The sequence below is a fragment of the Tupaia chinensis genome, unplaced genomic scaffold, assembly GCF_000334495.1.
Source record: "Tupaia chinensis unplaced genomic scaffold, TupChi_1.0 Scaffold000271_1, whole genome shotgun sequence".
Classification (NCBI taxonomy): domain Eukaryota; kingdom Metazoa; phylum Chordata; class Mammalia; order Scandentia; family Tupaiidae; genus Tupaia; species Tupaia belangeri.
In genome coordinates this window covers 560,753-583,433 of record NW_006159752.1, presented here as the reverse complement: position 1 = coordinate 583,433, position 22,681 = coordinate 560,753, and the positions used below count along the sequence as shown (strand labels likewise).

Genomic DNA, 22,681 nt, shown 5'->3' with positions numbered 1-22,681 from the left:
AAATTAGTAAACACTTTCTGAGTTCTAAGTGGTATGATACGCCTAGTCAATTAGAACATATAAGTTATCATGCCACCTTAGTATTTTGTAAGTAACGAAACGGACTTAGGCGTACACATGTTCTTCCTCATCTTTTTTAATGTGAAAGTCCACTCTTTGCTTTTCTTAAGAAAATCTTAACACTTATTCATAAGATTCTTTATCTCACACCATAAAATATATATTTAGAAGGGGCCAGTAGCTGGTGTGGTAGTTAAAGGTGCTGGACTCTCATGTGGCAGATCAATTCAAGCACTGGACTTGGCAGCTTGCTTTCTCACTTTCTCTCTTTCTCTCTCTCTGAAAATAATAATAATAAATAAATATACATATATATGCATATATAGGCACACACATATATATTTAGAAGAAAAAATGAAACTAATGAATACAAATAGAATTCCTTTTCTCTGTCCCAGGTACCATTCTCATCACACGTGCGCTTGCGTGTGCACACACACACACAGATACACATTTATATAATGCTCTCCACAACCCTATAGGGTGGACATTAGTTCTAGCCCCATTTACAGATGAGAAGACAAACTCTGATCATTTAACTTGCCCTAGGACCACAGAGACAGCCTAACTTCAAAGTCTGCTCTTTTCTTTTTTTTTTTAAGTTGTTTTCTATAGAGTGTGTGTGCTCTCCAGAGAAAGAGAAAGAGAGAAATCACCGCTAGGGGTGGGGAGAGGATGACCACCCTGCAATCCCTTCCCTTCAATCACCTCTTGGGATCTGGGGCAAGTGTATGCACGTACCCTAGCCTGTGATTTTTTTCAAGCCACCAGGTCCAGGCCTCTCTAACAGTGCAGCTCGCCATGTGGAATCCAGCATCTTAATCTTCATGCCACCTGCTGGCCTCAGAGACCATGTTCTTAACCACAAAACTAGGCTTCTATTTCCACAGAACTGAATGAGTCGCAAGTATCAAACTCAAGGAGTTTACAACTGTGACCAAAAGCAGCTTTTCTGAGCAAGGACACAGTCAAATAAAGCCTTGAATGAAAGTGGATGGGCTGGGGGTGGTGGACAATGGTGTCTCTTAACTACCCAAAGGTAATTTGTGCTAGATGTTACCAGGGGGCGCTCTTCCCACACTCACTTATTATTTGTAGCCACAAACGTTAAGGTCTGAGAAGGCAACAAGGCAGTGTGCTTACTTTGAGATAAGCTTACGACAGCTCTCAAAGAGTCAAAAGAATCATTCGAGAAAAAACAAATTGGAGTCTTCTTTGTCACCATACCTCTGTCTAGAAAATTGAGGTACAGGGGCCGGCAGGTGGTGTGGTGGTGAAAGGTGCTGGACTCCCACATGGCTGACTTCGGTTCAGGTATCAGACCTGGCGGCTTGCTTTCTCTCTCTCTCTCTCTCTCTTTCTATCTCTCTCTCTCTCACTCTATCCCTCTATGGCCAAATAAAAATAAATAAATAAATAAATGGATAAAGATAAATAAAATAATTAAAGAAAAAAAATGAGGTACAAGGGCCTAAGGAAACATGCACTGGAATGGAATGCCAATATGGATGAAGAGAAACCTAGAGAAGTATGGAGCTTCTAGATAGAGTAGGGAATTCCTGAATTGTAGGAACTCATGCCCATAGATTCTTTGGGAAGCATGGCAGCAAATCTGAGAACTGAAAGCTAAGTGCCTTTAAGAAGTTCTGACAGGAGGGGCCAGGCCGTGCTGCTATGCATGCAACTGAAACTGAAGGAGGCCAAAGGAACACTTCAGGAATATTTGGAGAAGAGCACCCATAAGATTGAAGTCTGCTGGAAGAACAATTGGAAATATAAAACTTATGAAGGTATTTCAAAAAGTTCTTGGGAAATGGAATTACAATATGAACTTATTCTGGTGTGATAGAATTTTGTATGTGGGGGCTGTCAGGTGGTGTGGTGGTTAAGGACTCTGGACTCCCACATGGCTGAGAGCAGTTTGCGTTCCGGACCTGGCGGCTTGCTTTCTCACTTTCCTTCTCTCTCTCTCTCTCTCTCTGTCCCTCTCTAGTCAAATTAAAATAAATAAATGAATATATAAATAAAGTTAAATAAAATAATTCTTTAAGAAAAAAAAGCATTTTAAACACCACGCATAGTTATTTCATAAGCATTTCCCATGATCTTTTTGAAGATCCACATATGCAATAATGTTTGAGAATCATGACTTTAATGAGGAAATTACCCCACAAAGGCTGAGTTCTAGGTCAGTTGGTAGCTGACTCCTTGGGCCATGTCTTCTCTGTGGCTTTTACCAAAACCAGCTCTCTTTCTCCCTGTAGTCAAAGAAGCTTCTCAGCATGAATATGGGTAGAGGATAATATTCCAACAGAGGTCTAAGGTAGATTTAAAGTCTCAGACAACTTCCTTGTGAGTGAAAGTAGCAATTAGACAGATGGCACTGAGAGACTCAGAAGGTGAAGGAGTGTGACCTGACACTGAAGAGAAGTTCCCATTGCTGCAAAAGTTCAGGTAGAAATGAGTGAGTTTTATTTACTGGCTTTTCGTTCTCCTTAATCTTTTCCGCCTTCCTGAAAAGAGCAAAGGCTGCCTCAGATTTACCAGCTTTTAAGGAAGAACTGACTTATTCTCTCTGTTGACATGACTTGACCAAACTTCTTATAACTGCATGTTAGCTGTGAGTGCTCCTTAAGAGGTGGAGGGCTGCCTCCAGGCAACGTCCTGCTCAAGAAAAGCCAGATCCCACATGGCAACTGTGATCGGAATCCCCAGTCTGTTCAGCGTAAAACACTCTGGTGACACATTCAAGTGTCCAAGATTTGACATGCTAAAGGACTGAAGGAAGACAATCACAGTATAACTAGATCTTTGGAGGGTATCTGTCCATCCATCTCTCTGTCTCTCTTTCTCTCATGTGCGTGCAGGTCCTCTGTCATGAATTTTTCTTTTAAGAGAGATATTTTTGCTATAGGGCACCTGAGGTCACTGGAGAGACAGAGAGAGACAGAGAGACAGAAAGCGAGAAATCACCCCCCCGGTGGAATGCCACACCACAATCCCTTCTCCTCCCATTCTCTCCTCAGGATTTTGAGCACACACGCATATGTGCCTGGCATGAGTTTCAAGCCTCTGGGTCTGGGCCTTGAAGCACAGTGGGTATGTGGAAGTCCAACAAAGTAACCATTATGCCACCTGTTGGTCCCTTTGTCATGAATTTAAAAAAAAAAAATAGTTGGGGGACCAGCTGTTAGCATAATGTCTATGTTGCTGGACTCCCACGTAGTTGACCACGGTTCGCGTCCCGGACCCGGTGGCTTAAAACTCACGCTGGGTGTGTGTGCATGCGTGCCCAAGATCCCAAGAGGAGAATGGAGGAGAAGGGATTGCGGCATGGCCATCACCCCGGGGGGTGATTGTTTGATTGTTTGCTTTCTGTCTCTCTGTCTCTCTCTGTCTGTCTGGTGAGCGAACACGCCCTATAGCAAAAAAAAAAAAAAGAAAAAGAAAAACTCTCTCAAAAAACAAACAAAAAAAATAGTTGGGAATTAACTCCCAGTTGCAGTGACTGCCTTACAAATGGAGAGACCCAGGTATACTGTGCATCAAGAGATGATGAAGGAGAGCCCAAAGCATCTGAGATATCATGTCATGGACTTCAAGAATCGCCTATGTGAGATACAGTTAGAACAGCTGAAGAAATCCCATGTGAGGGACCGGATGTCTTTGTGAGATGTTTCTTATCTCAGGAACATAAATATCACACAGTATTCACTACTGAGGAGGCAAAATAAGTCTTCAAGGCAAGACTGTCTTTCCTTTGAAAATTCCAGAGGCTCATTCTCATCCTTTCTTTCCTTCTTTAATACCTTGGATTATCAAAATAATACTAGCATTTAAATCATTTTTCCATCTCTGACGTGTCGTGTTGACAGGAATAACTACAAATTTTCACATTCTAATTCATCCCTAAACCTATTCTCTTCCTTCTACTTTATTGATCCAGTATAAAAACCTCCAAGAGGAGTTAACAGTGATCCTCTTCAGCATGAAGTCCAAAAAATACGAACTTCCTACCCAAGGCAGAAAAGTCTCACAAGAGAACACCTCCTTTGGAAAAGAAAAATGAACAGGTAAGATGCTTGAGGTTCTCCCAGGAAGAGTGGTCACATGATTAAGGCAGTGAGCCCAAGGTCATCAGTTGTAGCTTCTCCTCACCACAGCATAAACACCAAAACACACTTTGCTCAAATGTGAGGACCAGAACTGTAGTAAGCCTGGAATATATAAGAAGCTTTTCCCTCCAGGAAGATAGTGTGATGAGGAAGCAAGAAGAATAATAGGACAGGCATGCTCTAGAACCCATATTAAATTGGCTGTAGTAGATAAAGAAAAAAAAAAAAAAAAAAAAACCAACTTGCGGCCAGCAGGAAGCATGGTGACTGGGGTGCTGGATTCTCACATGGCCCACCACAGTCTGAGTCCTGGACCTGGCACCTTTCTCTCTCTCTCTCTTTCTCTCTCTCTCTCTCTTCTCTCCCTCGAGCGTTGATTTCTTACTTTCTCTCCCCTCTCTCTCCTCTCTCTCTCTCTCTCCCTCTCTCTCTCTCTCTCTCTCTCGACTATAGCAAGTTGAAAAACAATAATAGTAACAACAAGTAAAATAAAATAACTGATTCTTTTAAAAAAGAAAAACCAATCTGGACACAGTTCCCAAGAAATATTGAAGGACTTTGCCTAGGGGCCACTTCCAAGTCTACTAGGGATTAGGGGGAGCAGGGAGCTCCAAAAGGTTCCATTATTGTGCAGAAAGGGCTGGAAGTAGGAATCAGTCCAGTTTCTCATGAGGAAACTAAAATTATTTGTAATAAAATAGATACGAACTTATAAATCGGAAAGGCTTCTGCTCAATTCTTAAATTAAATGCATATCTGCCACAGTACTAAAAAAGAGACTGGCATGAACATACTTTTTTTTTCATGACAGGCTTCATTTGGGGTTGAAAATAGTTAAAACTGCCTCAAAATCTGAGAGTTGGTTGCAGTGCTCAGCTCAAAGGTGAATTGAGGTGAGGATGACACGGAGCCTAGATAACTAGCACTTGGTAATTAATGTATAAGTATGGACAAGACAGTCATCAGCAGACAGCACCAACTGTACGGTCAGAGTCCTCCAGAGAAACAGAACCAGTAAGCTGAACACATGCACGAAGAAGGGATTTACTACAGGAATGGGAGCACCTGACCACAAGGCCAAGAAGTACACCAGGGGCTCTCTGCACGTTGGAGAAAGCACCAAGACCATGAAGCAGGAAAGCTGGTGCAATTCCAGTCTGGAGCCTGCAGGGGGCCCTCAGAGGCCACAGGCCCAAGGGCCCTCAGGGGACCACTGGTATAAATACAGCATCCAAGACTTAAAGAATATGCAGTCTGGGGGGCCAGCAGGTGGCATGGTGGTTAAAGGCACTGGATTCCCACATGGTCAACCATGGTTCGAGTCCCAGACCTGGCACTTTGTTTCTCCCTTTCCCTTTCTCTCTCTCTCTCTGCCTCTCTCTGATAAAATTAAAAAATAATAACAAATGGAATTACATAAATAAATAATTCTTTCTAAAAAAAAAAAAAAAAAGAATACGCAGTCTCTCTAGCTTGATGAACACAGAGGCCAGGACCCAGCATGAGCAAACGCAGGCAAGGGCCAAGAGCAGGTGGGGAAAGGCAGAACACGTTGGAGTGTGACATACAGCAAGCTCTGGAAGGAAGGACCGAGAGAGGGCGAGAAACAGAGCCTCGCCTCCTCTGTCTCTCCCACACTCCCAACCAAACCGATGGTGCCCGCCCATGTTGAAGATGGGTCTTCTCTCAGCCCACTTACATGCTAATCTCGTCTGGCAACAGGCACAGACACAGGTAGAAATGACGTTTGACCAACCTTCCAGGCTTCCTTGAATCCAGTCAAGTTGGCATCACAAATTAGCCCTCATGCCACATCCTTGAACAACTGAGTAGACGTGGTTGCTTCTGACATAGGGAGAGACTGGTGGATATGTATGTGCATACGCATTTCATTTTGGACACATCTTTGAGGTGCCTGCCTGATACCTGAATAGAAATTTCCATAATCAATACATACATGCATATGAGTCTGAAGACTGGCAACGACCACAACAACAATCTGATCTAGAGATAATGTTTAGCATGTAGGGTAACCTAAGACAGAGAACAAAGAGCCTAGGAAGAGCATGCGGAATGAGAAGTCTCCATTGCCATAATTATAAATGGTAGGTGAAATTCAAAATGCAGTTGTCTTTCAAACACCCTTGGGAGTGTCCTGCTAGAATCAGAACTCAACCTTAGGGCTATAATAGCGTGTTAATAAAACGTAAAGGATGGGAAATGGGATTTTTTTTTTTTTTTTTAGAAAGGAGAGAGACAGAGAGACAGGGGGGATGGCCCCAATTCCTTCTCTTCCATCCTCCTCTTGGGATCTTGGTCATGCGTGCACACATGCCTGGGGTGAGTTTTAAGCCTCCTGGTCCAGGACTTGAACTGCAGTCAGTTTTGTGGGCATCCAGCGATGTAACCGTTACACCATCTGCTGGTCTCTGGAAGGGAATTTTCTTAGTATGACAGGAAAATCACATTGGTTCAAACACTGCTTTATCCTGGCACATAAATGTATGGCTTCAAGGAAGAGCCATTCGGGCAAAGTCAGCCAAATGCTGACATCGCCACCGTGGCAACTCCTCTGCAGCACATAAACGTATGGCTTCAAGGAAGAGCCATTCAGGCAAAGTCAGCCAAGTGCTGACATCGCCACCGTGGCAACTCCTCTGCCGCCATGGTGATCGTTCCGCCATACTCTTCCCGGCTCAGTCTGACCAGGTACTCTGTCTTAGTGTCTTACTTTGCTATTCTTTTTCTAGCCAAAAAAAAAAAAAAAAAAGCCAAAGGGCAAGTGTGCTCCCAGAAAGAAACTGAGAGTCAGAGAAAGGGAGGAAGAGAGAAAGCACCCCCAATGGGGTATGGTCACACCACAATCCCATCTCCCTTTCTCCCTTTCTCCATCCTGTCAGGATGTGGGGCATACACACACATGCTTGATGTGTTTTTCAAGCCACCGAGGCTGGGATTTAAACTGGGCAGTTGGTCATATGAGAGCTGGGCCCTTTAACCACCAGGCCATAGGAGGACCAGCCCCTCATTTTGCAGATCTTATGTGCATTTTGTCCTTGACACCCTAATTCAGCAAGTTCAACACTTCCCCAAACCTCCTATTCAATCATTTTCATTTCTTGAAAAAAAAAAAATGGTCCAAACATTATTCTACATTTTTGCTTTGTTTTGTGGTTAGAAGCTTCCATGTCTTTGACTCAGTAAGTGGCTTTTTAGGACGGGGTTGCTAACATTTCTGCAAGCATCTGGTTTCTGTTGTGTGGGGATCAGTGTTCTGCCCTAACCCTTACAGAAGCACTGTTATTTTTAGTACACGACTTGGCAAAATGTGAGGTGTCATTTTGTTTGTTTTTTAGGAACATACGTTGTATATAGCAGAAACGTTTATCTATAGTAAAACGCAGCCCTCCACTAAGACTGAACTCTGTATGTAAATGAAAAAGTATTAAGAGCCAAGGAAATGCAAACTCTATTAAGTGACATGTGTAGGTTGTTGGGGAGGAGGGGATGTTTCAAGCTTCATGAGTAGAGAGCCGGAAGGGTTCTGGGGCCACCCATGTGTGAATAAGAGTTCAACGAGACCTGCCAGGGCTCCTGACAAGATCCCAGTCAGCATCCTGGCAGACATATCTGGTCATCATGTCTTAACACAGGCTGTAAAAGAACCACTGAGAAAATCATAGAGGAAGGACTTTATCAACCATGTACGGCGTGATGTTGGTCTTCTCAGTAAGTACTGAGGAAAACATCCTGGGTACCTACAGCTCTCGTGCTCAGACCCAGCCGAAAGCTCCAGCCTAATTCAACCTCATATTTCCAGAAAGCTACCTTTCCTAGTAGGTTAACGCCCTTCAATTCAAAAAACATACCATAACAGGACCAACAGTTAGCATAAAGTCTATGTCGCTGAACTCCCATGTAGTCGACTTCGGTTCGAGTCCTGGACCCAGTGGCTTAAACTTATGCAATCGCGTGTGCATGTGTGCCAAAGATCCCAAGAGGAGAATGGAGGAGAAGGGATTGCAGCATGGCCATCCCTCCCGGGGGGGTGATTTCTCACATTCTGTCTCTCTCTCTCTCTCTCTCTCTCTCTCTCTCTGTGTCTTTCTGGTGAACGCATGTGCCCTATAGCAAAAACCTCTCCAAAAAATATATATATATACCATAACCAATTCGACACTTTCAAATATGTAAAAATCAGTGTTTTTAGTAATGTTTAGGAGACTTGGCCTGTAGAAATAACCATGTAATTCCAATTTCAAACTTATAGTTAGGATATGTCTTGTGGCCTGTGGCTAAGGGTGTCAGATCCCATGTGGCCAACCATGTGGTTCGAATCCCAGGCCCTGCAGCTTGAAAAACATGCTGGGCTCATGTGCACATGCATGCATGGCCCAAATCGAACAGAATGGAGAACTGGAGGAGAAGGGATTGTAGCATGACTAGAGCTCTCTCTCTCTCCTCTCTCTCTTTCTCTCTTTTTCTATCTTTTCTGGTAAGGGCACTTACCCTCTCACAATATAAATAAATAAATAAAAAGGAAAAACATTCTATTGAGTCATTGATTTAGATGTTATTTTTTTTTCAGGTTTTTGTCATAGGGTCCATGCACTCACCAGAGAGAGATAGTGAGAGAGAAAGTGAGAAATCACCCCAGGGGGGATGGCCATCTAGCAATCCCTTCTCCTCCATTCTCCTCCTGGGATTTTGGGCATACATGCGTACATACCTGTCATTGTGACAGACAGATAGAAATGAGCAGGTAGCCCTAAGAAAATAGCAGAAGGGAGCCAGTCTCTCTCTCTCTCTCTCTCTCTCTCTGTGTCTTTCTGGTGAACGCATGTGCCCTATAGCAAAAACCTCTCCAAAAAATATATATATACCATAACCAATTCGACACTTTCAAATATGTAAAAATCAGTGTTTTTAGTAATGTTTAGGAGACTTGGCCTGTAGAAATAACCATGTAATTCCAATTTCAAACTTATAGTTAGGATATGTCTTGTGGCCTGTGGCTAAGGGTGTCAGATCCCATGTGGCCAACCATGTGGTTCGAATCCCAGGCCCTGCAGCTTGAAAAACATGCTGGGCTCATGTGCACATGCATGCATGGCCCAAATCGAACAGAATGGAGAACTGGAGGAGAAGGGATTGTAGCATGACTAGAGCTCTCTCTCTCTCCTCTCTCTCTTTCTCTCTTTTTCTATCTTTTCTGGTAAGGGCACTTACCCTCTCACAATATAAATAAATAAATAAAAAGGAAAAACATTCTATTGAGATAACTAAGGGCAAAAAGTCCTCCGAATCTTAGATTTTTTTTAAGAATTATTTTGTATTTAACTTTATTTACTTATTTATTATTTAAATTTGACCAGAGAGGGACAGAGTGAGAGAGAGGAAAGCATGAAAGCGAGCCGTCAAGTCTAGGACGCGAACTGTGGTCAGCCATGTGGGAGTCCTGTGTCCTTAACCACCATGCCACCTGCCAACCCCTAAATCTTCGATTTCTTAACAATAGTCGGGATGTTGTAAAATGACAAAGCAACCTGCAGGCTAGACAACCTGCCCTACGAGAGTAGAAACCATGTCTATATTGTCCCCATGCCATGACATCACGGCATGAACACAGGCATAAATAAATGGGATAAACAAAGGGTTGGATGAGAAGTTCAACTTTCAACTGTATGTTCTTCCTCTGTGTAAGACTCCCTTCGAAGGATTTCACGTCTTAAAGTGGGAAATCACTGGTGAGAATATAACAAAAAATATGCATGTCGGTTACTAATCTTTATAGGGATGATCACAGCGGACTGGCTCTGAAGCCTAGTAGTTAAGGAAGTCAGAGCCTAAATGGTCAACCATGGTTCAAGTCCTGCCCCCACAGCTTGGAAAACACACCAGGTATAATATGGCACCCATGTGTCCAAATCCCAATGGGATGGAGAAATGGAGCAAAGGGGATTGTGCACACACCCTCTGGCAGTGAAAGAGAAAAGGAAGGAAAGAAGGAAGAAAGAGATAAAAAGGAAGGAAGGGAGAGTGGTAGTGGGATAGGCCACTGATGACACCAACAGGGAGCTATATTGTTAACTATTAATAATCATATATGAAACCTTTTATGAATGAGTGAGTAGTAAAAGCAAAATGAAAAGCCAGAATGCAAAAATCTGTCAACTTCTTTGGAGATGCTTATGCAGAATCTGGTGCGAGATAACTAAAACCAAGAGCAATCCATGATCATTTAACTGAATTTGTGAAGACATTTCACCACCACCTTTGAACCGGTACAGAAAGAGAGGGTAAATCTTAACAAAACAAGTATTTTGTATCCCTAATGACCTTTTGGCTTAGGGAGGGATTTGCTCCCTTCTAGGGGAAAGGTAAATTTGATTCTTTTGTCATAAACACACCCACACACCATCTTAACTGAGTATATTTTCTTTGTAGGTTAAATTCTGTGTCGAAGCTATGCTATGCTTTTTTCTGAGGCTATCACTCTGGTTTAATAAAATCATTTTGTTTTAGAACAGAATTCTTGGTCTGTTTTCTATATCCAATGTAACAGGCGAGAGTTGCTTGGAAAATCCATCCCTAACCATATTGCTTTCTCCCATTAGGCACCAAGTAGCAGTTCAGTGAAATTACATCTCTGTATTAGTTTCTCGTGTTGTGTGCGTGTGGTTTTTTGGTTTGTTTGTTTTATTTTTGTATGAAGATATCAGCCAGCTCAAATCATAAGCACCCACATTGGGTATTTTCAGAGAAGTCTCAGGAGGAGAACCCTGAACCCCCCTATGTGAGTCAGCCTCGCAAAGGCTTGCATTATGGCTGTACCACCGTTCAACCCCCTATATTCATTCTCAATGTCTTTGTAACAATTACCACAAATTTGTCATCTTTAAACAATACCCATTTAAGAGTTCACTGTTCTATAGGTCAGAAATCCAGCATGCCATGTAGCTAGTTCTCGGTTCAGGATCTCAGATGACTAGAATTAAGATGTCCACTGGGGGGCAAGCAGGTGGCAGAGTGGTTAAGGTGCTGGACTCCCACATGGTTGTCTGCAGGCAAACCTGGAGGCTTAAGACTCACACCAGGCATGTGTGAGTGTGTGCCCAAAATCCCAGGAAGAGAATGGAGGAGGAGGGACTGCAGTATGGCTATTCCCCCGGGAGTGGGGGGAATTTCTCACTTTCTCACTCTATGTCTCTCTCTGGCGAGCACACACACCATATAACAAAAAATCTCTCTCAAAAAAAAAAATATATATATATATTTACTAGAATGCATTCGCATCTGAAATTTGGGGTCCTCTTCTAAGGCAATTTAGATTGTTGGCAGAATTCAGTTCCTTGAAGTTATAGGATGGGCTGAAGATCCATTGAATTGTCAGGGAGGCCTCTAAAGGCCACTCCAAGATTCATGCCATGTGCCTCTCTTCTACCTCCCAAATCATCAACCCCTCATGACAAATCTGTCTCTTTATCACACACACACAAAAAAAGTTATTTTGGGGGGCTCGCCTTCATAGGTCATTCCTGACGTCCCACCTAGGATAATCTTCCTCCTTTAAGGTAACTGACTTAGGGCCTTGAGTACATCGGCAAAAACCCTCACATCCTGGGTGCGTGTGCATGCGTGCCCAAGATCCCAAGAGGAGAATGGAGGAGAAGGGATTGCGGTGTGGCCATTTCCCCTGGGGGGTGATTTCTCGCTTTCTGTCTCTCTGTCTCTCTCTGTCTTTCTGGTGAGCACACGCACCGTATAGCAAAAACCTCTCCAAACAAAAACAAAAAATCCCAGCACTCACATCAGCACTCAAATTAGCGTTCGAAGAATTGCAGAAGGTGTATATGTACTAGGGAGTGAAACTCTGCACAGCCTTCTTGGAATTCTGACTATGCAGTGTCCATTCTGTATCTCCCCCATCTAAGGGAGGGCTCACTTACCAAAGGCAGCCAAAGAGAGGAAGAAGTAAGGGCAAAGCATTATTTTCTTGGCATCAGCCAAACCAAGAGTACCGCTGCCTACTCAGAGGCACTATTCTGAGATTATGAACTTGCTTGTGGTTGTTTTGAGAAAAGGTGGTTAGAATGAATGAGAGGATTTTCAGGTGATGCTTGGCAATGGTGCAATCAAGCGATCTTAACGGGAACAGAGGCTGAGATTGACGGTGGTCCGTACACTTTAATACCTTTCCAGGCTTCGAGAAGGGAAGAGGGCAAATTGCTTACCCATCTAGGCCTGCAGTCAAGTGAAAATGTTCCTGGCACACAGGCCCCAGATAGGAGTATTAGCTCCCTCCTGTCCTCTCTCTTTCTAGGAACTACTAGTTTTGAGAAAATGCTTCTGGTTTCCAGGCTATGCATATTGCAGTCACATTGAAGGAAGATTTGGGGATCAATTTCCTGCACTGTACTTGGAGAAAGCATTGTGAGACTTTTACCCCTTGCTTTTGCCCAGTCTTGCTGGCTCACGCCAAGTAGGACTCTGTTTGGGCAGTACTGCACTTTCTATGTCACCTTAATCGGGCCAAGTTCTGACTGGAGGCCATAAAAGCAGTGAAAATAGTAACGCTGAAGGTGGTGCGGAACGGGGCTGGAGAAGGAAAGAGTATGGAGGTGGTTAGCAAGAGAACAAACAGAAAGGCATGACATTAGTGGGACACAGAACAGGTTTACTACCTGTCAATGATAACGTGTATAGCATTCTCAACTGGGCTGGGCTGGGCAGTATTTCATGTTGGATAAAGTCTTTTTATGAGCAAAATGATAAATGGTGATTGAACGTTTAAAAAAAATAATGAAAAGAATAATAATACCCTGGAAAAAAATGATGAAAATCTATTTCATGGTGATGATATGGATAGTAGTGTCTTTGTCTTGACTGACATGCATGGTATTCCTTCTGGAAAAAGAAATGTAATACGCTGTAAAGACATATGTGATTCAACGTAATATAAACAAGGTTATGATAATAATAATAAAAAAAAAGAGAAAGAAATCATGTGCCAAGCTCTGCAAGACGAACATCTAGTTTTATAAAAGTTTTTGTTTCTGTTTTTTTTTTTTTAACTTTTGCCAGAGAGCATGTGTGCTTGCCAGAGAGAGAGAGACACACAGAGAGAAAGGGGACGTGAAAAAGAGCTCCTTCAGGGAGACACATTGCCATCCCTTCTCCTCATTTCTGCTTCCTTTGGAGATTTGGGCAGACATGCACACACACTCGTCCTGCATGTTTTTCTCAACCTGCTGTATCTAGGACTCGAACCACACAGTCGGCCATGTGGAATCCAGATGCCTTAACTGCCGTGCTATGGGCTGGCCCTGTAAAAACATTTAACATTACATTTTCTATTTAAAGTTGCTGCCATGACCATTGGTCAAATCTACTTTAAAAGGTTATACACACACATACACACACACACACACACACACATATATATATATACACACCTTGACGCTAGTTTGGACACTTCCTTATAGCATTTGGTGGCCAGTCTTTTCTTGTTTTTATTTATTTTTTTTTAATTTTTAAGTTGCCAGAGGGTGTGTGGGTTCTATTTATTTATTTATTTAAATTTGAGCAGGAAGGGACAGAGTGAGAGAGAGGGAGAGTCAGGAGAGGGTAAGCCACAGGTACAGGACTTGAACGTGAGAGTGTAGCGCCCTTAACCACCATGCCATCTGCCAGCCCCTGGTGTGTGGGTTCTCGAGAGAGACACTCATGCCACAATCCCTTCTCTATTCCTCCATCCTGTTGGGATTTAGGGATTTCATGAATTTAAATCTTTCAAGCCATGAGGGCATAAATTTGAACTGCGGCTAGCCATATTGGATTCAACTTCCCTTAACTACTAGATCATGGGGCCAGCCCAACGAGTCTTCTTTAACAGGTGTATTACCAGGTCCTGGAAAATGTCCTAGCTGTCAGATGACTTTAAGATATAGTTCAGGCTCCCGCAGTTAGCGTAATGCCTATGTCTCTGGACTCCCACGTAGTCGACCGCAGTTCGCGTCCCGGACCCCGTGGCTTAAAACTCACGCCGGGCGCATGTGTGTGCGTGCCCAAGATCCCGAGAGGAGAATGGAGGAGAAGGGATTGCGGCGTGGACATCCCCCCGGAGGGTGATTTCTCGCTTTCTGTCTCTCTGTCTCTGTCTGTCTGGTGAGCGCACGCGCCCTATAGCAAAAACCTCTCCAAAAAAAAAAGATAAGGTACAGGCTTCTTTCATTCTTTCTCTTAGATGATGCTGTTAAGGTGCATGCCCTCTAATAACGGGGAGCAGCTCTATTATTGAAATAGACTAAGACAGAGTAGAAAGCATTTCTTCTTAAGGACATATATAGAGAGAGACCAGTGGCCTTCAGGTTTTAGGGTAGACACCGCATTAATAAAGGCTGAATATGTGCCTCCATATCAGTTATATAGTTACCTCTATATTCACAAGCATATAACTAACCAGGAGAAATCAAAGGGGCATGAAGATGCTCTTTATTAGGCCAGCAGTGGCCTGGTGGTTAAGGCACTGCATTTCCCTCATGGCTGACCACGATTCCAGTCCTGGACCCAGAGGCTTTACAATCAAGACAACCATGTTTGTGAGCGTGGGCCAGACTGAGGAGAATGCAGGAGAAGGGATGGCTGCATGGCCGTCCCCTCTGGCAGGTGACTTCTCACTTTCCTCCTCTGATCTTCTTTCTCTCCAGTGAGTGCACACGCCCTGTGGTAACAAAAAAATAAATAAATAAAAATAAATAGACTCTATTTTCCATACATTAGTAACTCGTCTGTACCACCTCTAACATCACCCTGGGTATACACCCTCTTATTTGGGGAGCAATGAATGTTCTCGACTCTGCTGAAAGAGCGAGTAGAGAGAAGAAAAAGGATTCCTTCAGAAAGAAGTACCTCTGGTCTTCCCACCCTTGCTCCTAAGCTTTTTTTTTTTTTCTTTTTTTGGAGAGGTTTTCACTATAGGGTGCATGCGCTCGCCAGACAGAGAGAGACGGAGAGACAGAAAGCAAGAAATTCCACCCCCAGGGGGATGGTCACGCCGCAATCCCTTCTCCATTCTCCTCTCGGGATCTTGGGCACGCACACACACACGCCCAGCGTGAGTTTTAAGCCGCCGGGTCCGGGACGCGAACCGCGGTCGACTATGTGGGAGTCCAGCGATATAGCCATTACACTAACTGTTGGTTCCTGCTCCTAAGCTTTTTTGTTTTTGTTTTTGTTTTTGAGAGGTTTTTGCTATAGGGTGTGTGCATGCTCTCAGGAGAGACAGAGAGACAGAAAGCGAGAAATCCCCAAAGGGGATGGCCTAGCCACAATCCCTGCTCCTCCATTCTCCTCTCGGGATTTTGAGCATGCACAGACACACACACACACACACACACACACACACATACCGTGTGAGTTTTAAGTCGCCAAGTCCTGGACTCAAACTGCGATAAACTATTTGAGAGTCCAGTGATAGGACCATTATGCTATCTGCTGATCCCCCCACCAGGATTTCTTTTTTACATCCTCTCGTATAATGCTCATAAATTTACAAAAGCTGGTATGGCTCTGTGTTGACTCAGGTAACAGGAGCACAAAAGGTTAAGGAGGGCCCATAGACCCCTTACTTTGTCACATTCATCAAACACATAACTACTTGAAACAAAAGACTCACAAGAAACAGAAAATGGGAAAACAAAGATAAAAATTAGTAAGTTGGGACCAACAGTTGGCCTAATGGCTATGTCGCTGGACTCCCATGTATTCGACTGCGGTTCGAGTCCTGGACCCGGTGACTTAAACTCACGCCAGGTGCGTGTGCGTGTGTGCCCAAGATCCTGAGAGGAGAATGGAGGAGAAGGGATTGAGGAGTGGCCATCCCCCCGGGGGGTGATTTCTCACTTTCTATGTCTCTGTCTCTCTCTGTCTTTCTGGAGAGCCTATGCACCTTGTAGGAAAAACCTTTCCAAAATAAATAAATAAATAAAATTAGTAAGCTGAAGGAAACCTTGGGGCACATATTTTGAATAAACAAAGGATCTAAAGCAGGATAAAAGGGGACTCTCAGAAGCAGACAGCCGGCTTGCCACCCTCGGTGCGGGCCATTCTGTCTGTAGTAGGTGTCTGGCCACAGGGACACACAGTTGCAGATGATGTTCAGTATTTAGTGGCTTGTCAAAGGTCATGGCAATTAAGTGGCAAAGATGGGATCAGAATCCACTCTAAGTCTGAATGTATCTGATGCGTTCTTCAATGGGAAAGCTGCAGGCTACATTTGCTCAGGGTTAGCAGATTTCAGTCAAAGCCAGTCCCTCTGTTTTGCTGAGAGTATCTTCTGCAGTTAAAGGAAGGTCTTTTCCTCCACGATGAGGTGGGAGGGCAAAGGTCACTTCTTAATGTTTCTTAGGATCCTTTCCTAGGGAAATTATCTTCCTTCAGAAAAAGTAAAAGCTGGGTCCAGTGATGGCATGGTGGTTAAGGCACTGGACTCACACATGACTGACAACAGTTTGAGTCCCAGACTTGGCAACTTGAAATTCATGCTGCATGCGTGTGCATCTGTGCCCAAAAATCCAGGAGTAAAATGAGAAGGGATTGCAACATGGCCATCCCCACTGGGGGATGATTATTCACTTTCCTCCTCTCTGTGTCTCTCTCTAGCCAGCCCATGCGCCCTATGGCGAAAGCGAAAAATAAAAAAAGGAAAAAAAGAAAAGAAAAAGTACAAGCAAACCGAGCGTGTTGCATTTCGAGAAGTTTGCACTGATTTACAACCAGTGGACGACTGAACTTCCACCCAGTCACTCCACTGCTGTCCGAAATGGGGGTGGGGTTCTCTGCAGCACAGTCGAGTCCTGCAGGAAATACACCCTCATTTGCACCAGCCCTGTTCATCCCACCCAGAAGCTGACGGCATGCTAGCGTGGGGCCAGGGCGAGGGGAATACGGCTACTGCTTAAAGGTTATAAAATAAATACTGAGAACCATGACTCATCAGAGTTTTGTTTGTTGTTTTTTGACAGTAAAAAGAATCATATTTCTTCAGGAGTTTTCTTTTTTTTTTTTTTAAGTCTTTTTTATGTATTTGATGAGTGAGAGAGACAGAGACAGCACAGGCGACAGGGTCTCAAAATAGCAATGCACCCCCCCTTTAGCCAGTCTCGATCATGTCAGACTCATGGCTGATGTACACAGAGAGGTCTCCAGACGTAAACCAGGAATGTTTCCATCTGGGATTGCTTCTCAGAGCGTTGCATTTTACCAATGTGCCACCATCTAGTCCCAGAATTTTCTTTAAAAAAAAAAGTTTATTTAATTTTATTGATTATTGTCATTTTTAAAAATTATTATTAATTCACCAGGGAAGAGAAAGATAGAGAAAGTGTGAAATCAAACTGTCAGGTCTGGGACTCGAACCATTGTCAACCATGCCGGAGTTCAGTGCTGCAAACATTACTCACGAGTCAGCCCCAGGACTTTTTTTTTTTTTTAATCCAAATCTTTTTGTAAAATTCTAATACTTGAAGATGATCTGTGCTCCCTATAATGTTATTACTGCAGACATATAAAAGCATCTGTGATAAATGATAATACAAAGTTAAGGTATCTTCCTTTACAAATGGTCAGAATATTTAGTTAACATTTAATATGCACAAATAAGTATAGTAAGGAGATAAAATTTGGCACCAGACATGCTGGGATTCAGTTCCTATTTCTGAAGTGTTCTGCATTGAGTGCTCTTAGTCAATTTCTTAATCTCACTATCACCTGTTTTATTAGCTGCAAGTGTATTTTTTTTTTTTTTGGGAGAGGTTTTTGCTATAGGGCGCATGCGCTCGCCAGTCAGACAGCCCGAGACAGAGAACAGAAAGCGAGAAATCACCCCCCAGGGGGGAGGGCCACACCGCAATCCCTTCTTCTCCATTCTCCTCTTGGGCACACACGCACACGTGCCCGGCGTGAGTTTTAAGCCACTGGGTCCGGGACTCGAACCGTGGTCGACTATGTGGGAGTCCAGCGAAATAGCCATTACGCTAACTGCTGGTCCCAGCTTCAAGTGTATTTTGATACAGATTGTGGTATATACAAAGATACATAAAGCGTTTAGCACACTAAATTACACTGTTTTTACTAATATCTTAGCATACTGAATTTTTTTTAAATTGATTATGTACTATTTACTTAAAAATAAAGATAAGGAGCCAGCAGGTGGCTTGGTGGGTAAGGCACTAGATTCCCACAAGGCTGAAGGCAGCTTGAAAAAAATCACACCCAGTGAGACCAGCAGGTGGCGAAGTGGTTAAGGCTCTGGACTTCAATAAGGCTAGTGCAGTTTGAGTTCTGAACTCAGTGGCTTCAAAAACAATGGAGTGTTTGAGATGGGGCGCCCAAAATCTCAAGAGGAGAATGAAGGAGAAGGGATTGTGACGTGGCCGTCTCTCCAGGGTATGATTTCTAACTCTCTCTCTCTCTCTCTTTCTCTGTCTCTCTCTCTGCTCTCTCCAGCGTGCTCATGGGCCCTATGATTCAAAAAAGAAAAAAAAAAACTTAAAAAATGAAGATAAGCTTTAAGAGACTCCCAAACCTGAGGGCTGTGTTTGATATTTATCCTTTGATTCAAAGATTACAAACAAGGTATCCAATCAAAACGAATACGTTTTTAATGACAGAGGAACCGACAAGATCTTCCAGGAAGTTGTCTGCACTGAGGCCTGTAAGAGAAAGGCAAAAAAAAGTAGGAAACAAGGCTACCATGGCTGAGAGAGGAGGGACACACAAGAATAAATGTCTTCTATTTGAAGAAGACTGGAGAATTAGCTTTCGGAAAAGGGAATGGGTGTGGAATATTGCTAGAGATAAGGGAAAGGACAGGCTTGGGATTGTGTGGGTAGCAGGTTTCGAAGATAAGATACCAAGTAGAAGAATTTCTCATTGTCCTATCAGTAATTTAGAAAAAGCACTGAAGTTTGATTAGTGAGAGATTGATTTATGCTATCAAAACATGCCAGGGGACAGAACTAGAAAGCTTAAAAAGCTTTCAGATTTCCTCTTCACTGAGGAAAAATAAAACTTCCTGGGATGGTCCTCTGACCTCCCATTTGTGATAGGTTATTTGGTCAAAGCAGTCATCCCTTACTCTTGATTTTTTATCTGCAAATAATGCAGTGATCACATTCTACAGCACTCATTGCAGAGTGAGCAGGGAAGTCAGACATTATGTTCTAGAAAAAATGTTTCACGATTTAAAATAAAATACTACGGCTAAGGAGAAAACACTGAGATTCTAGGGCAGTAGCTGGAAGGCTTTCTTGTGACATTGAATATGCACTTGAGTTTCATTTAAAAAAAGAAATCCTTATGAACAGGCTACAATGTGTACAAGGCTTTTGAAATGAGAACACAAGACAAAATAGTCACTCCTCCAAAGGAAGTGAGCCTCTGTATTGTTTAGCATTGTCTGGGAGTTCATTAGAAATGTAAATCTAGAGACCCCACCTTAAATCTTATCAAAGCCCCGGGGGGTTGGGCCAAGAAATCTGTTTTAATAAACTGCAATCATTCTCTCCCTCACTGAAGTGGGATAACCACTGTCCCGACTTGGTTATGTGGATATGATATGCAGCTCTGCGGATGCCAGCAAGGGACTGAGGAAGCAATTCGAGCTCAGTCTTCAGTGTCCACTGGTTACCCTCAAGGAATTACCCAGGATTACTCAGTAAGTAGGTGGACTTTTCTCTGTCATCATCTCCTTGATCGGGGTGTTTAAGTATCTAAACTTGCTCTTGGTATTTATGGAAGTCTTTATATTTGTTGAGTGGTGTGTGTGTGTGTGTGTGTGTGTGTGTGTGTATATATATATATATAGAGAGAGAGAGAGAGAGAGAAAGAGAAGAGTTTTCAGAAACTTAATGGAAAAATGTACATTATGAAAAAAACTATGTTTGGATTTCAACTATTTTAAAGAATTATTTTATGTAACTTTATTAATTGTATTTATTTATTCATTTATTTTAATTTGACCAGAGAGACACAAAGAGAGAGACAAAGTGAGAAAGCAAGCCTCCAAAGTGAGAAGGCAAGCCTCGAGGTCGGGGACTCAAACCGTAGTCGACCACGTGGGAGTCCAGCACCCTTAACCACCATGCCACCTGCCAGCCCCTGGATTTCAAATTTTTTATAACAAAATAAATTTGTACTTTAATTACATTTTTCTGTTAACTTTTTGAAGTCCCTTTATGTAGGAAAACTATAAAATATATAGCAGATTTGTAATAGATGTTAAATATATATTTAACAGATATTGGTATATAGGACGCAGCCAGATCAAAGAAAAAGTGAGAAATGCAGAGCAAAGAAAAAAATAGAAAGGCAAGACATTTATGGGAAACAGAAATGGATATCTATTGAGGGAGACCAATTTTTCTCCAACTTTCTGTTCTCTTGGCTTATAGAAACATATTGTCTTTTCCATCCTCTGGTTTTATCTTAACTTTCCGCTGGTTTTACATAAACAACTTTTAAAGATGTTTATTATGTATCAGTTATGGCAGACATAGACAAGGGAGGACCTAAGCAACTTACTCTTGGTGAACAGTGACCGACAAGTCAATGCGTTCATAGAAAGAAAGATAAACTTAGTTCACTACAAAAATAAGGATTTGTGTAGTAGGAAGTTATTTCAGATCGAGTCCTGTTGGAAAGGTCTGTATGGAAGCAAGGTTTGAGCTGAGAACTGAAGGAAAAAAGGAGTGGGAGCCAGAGTTCAAAAATAGGAAAGAAGAGCACTTTTCACTGTGAAAGTAGAAAGAAACTGATGAATTGGGCATAAATGAAACTGACAGCGGGGGAAGAGGGAGGCAAGATTAGATCAAGGCAGGGGCCAGATTGTGTGCGAATTTGGTTAGCCATCTGGATTGTATTCCAAATGTCATGAGAAGTGATTAGAAACCTGGTTATGTTTTAAAACATTATTAATATTTTGGTTGACGAACTGAGAAAGGCTGGAGACAGGAGGAGGACCAGCGTGGATAGAAACTAGGAAAGCAATAATTGAGTATGTGAAATGATGGTTTAAACTATGGTTCTAGCTCAATGAGTGAAACTTAAAGAAGTTGGAGGGGGTGGAAAGGTAGAGGGTTGAGATCCTGAGCAATGTTAGATATGTTAATTTGGGGTACTTATTTGGCATTCAATGGCAAATGAGTTGTGGAGTTTAGGCTGGAAGTTTAAATTGGAGAGTGATTCTCATCTTCCAAAATGAATGAGATTAAGTAGAGAGAAGCTGTCCGACGGGAATAAGAGACTGAAACTGAACCTTGAAGCATCCCAAAATGTAGAGAGGTTCAAAAAGATACAGAGTCAAAAATGATGTTGAGCACGAGACCAGTCAAGGAAGAGGGAAATCAGCTCTAGCGGGTTTTCAGCTCTAGGAGCTTAGTTAGCTAAGGGAAGATCATATTCTGTGGAAGGGCACGGTCACCTACAGTAACTGCCGAGAACTCCAGGAAATCTGAGTTGGTGAGTTTGTTTATTCTGGTGACTGGGTGGAGGGGCCCTGGACTACATCAGGGATTTCTTTGGAAAGTCAAGACAAGAGAAGCCACCAAGAAGTCGAAAGACACATGCAGGAAAAGGTCTTAGAGCATATTCAAAGATAAGTAGAGAAAAAAATATTTACAATTCGTATCATACACAAGGGGCTAAACTTTTAGATATATTAGTATCTCGTAAAATGGGCCCCCAAAAAGGTTAAAAATCTAATGGAAAAAAAAGCCTGATCACCGGAAAAATAAGGAAAATATTCTTAAGCACAGAAAAATGAAAGTCTTACTAGGCATAAAGTAAATGTAAATTGAAAATATCTGGCCATTTCCCACCCAGCCAGTGAGCAAATAATCCAAGGGTTTATTAACACCTTTCTGAAACAGTGGCTGCAGTGCAGAAGTGTATGGCCCTCATGTCTGGAAACTGACAAAACATACCAACATTATAGATGGGTCTGGCAATAACCCCATTTTTAGGAAAGGTGCTCTTTATGGCCAAAATTGCAGTTTATGGTTAAACGTGGTGTCAGGATTCTTTGCACCCAAATTATTGATGAGGATCCCAATAAACATTTGTATATGTGTGTCAATATCTATCTTTACTGTATTGGGAACTTAAATTTATTTAAAGTCATTTCATTCATTAAAAATGATTTAAAACCGGGACCAGCAGGTGGCATGGTGGTTAAGGTGCTGGACACTCCCACATGGCTGATCATGGCTCGAGTCCCGGACCTGGTAGCTTGTTCTCTCACTTTCTCTCTCTCTCTGTTTGTCTCTGGTCAAATTAAAACAAAGTAATGAATAAATAAAATTAAATAAACAATTATTTTACAAATAAAAAGGATAATGTAAAACCATGTTTCAGAAAAAATAATTTTAAAAATAATTTTATTTAACTTTATTTATTATTATTTTCCAGTTGGATCAGAGAGAGAGAAAAAGTGAGAAAGCAAGCCA

At 42.4% G+C, this 22,681-nt stretch overlaps 1 protein-coding gene across 1 annotated transcript in view; it reads left to right on the top strand.

The window, feature by feature from the left end:
* Nucleotides 1-19,766: 19,766 nt before the first annotated feature.
* Nucleotides 19,767-22,681, top strand: part of LOC102484304 (putative E3 ubiquitin-protein ligase TRIML2) — a 22,046-nt gene continuing 19,131 nt past the window's right edge. Inside the window, exon 1 of the mRNA XM_006149669.1 lies at nt 19,767-19,893. Within this exon, the coding sequence (XP_006149731.1) occupies nt 19,790-19,893 (104 nt within the window). The 5' untranslated portion in view covers nt 19,767-19,789. The remainder of the gene's footprint in view (nt 19,894-22,681) is intronic.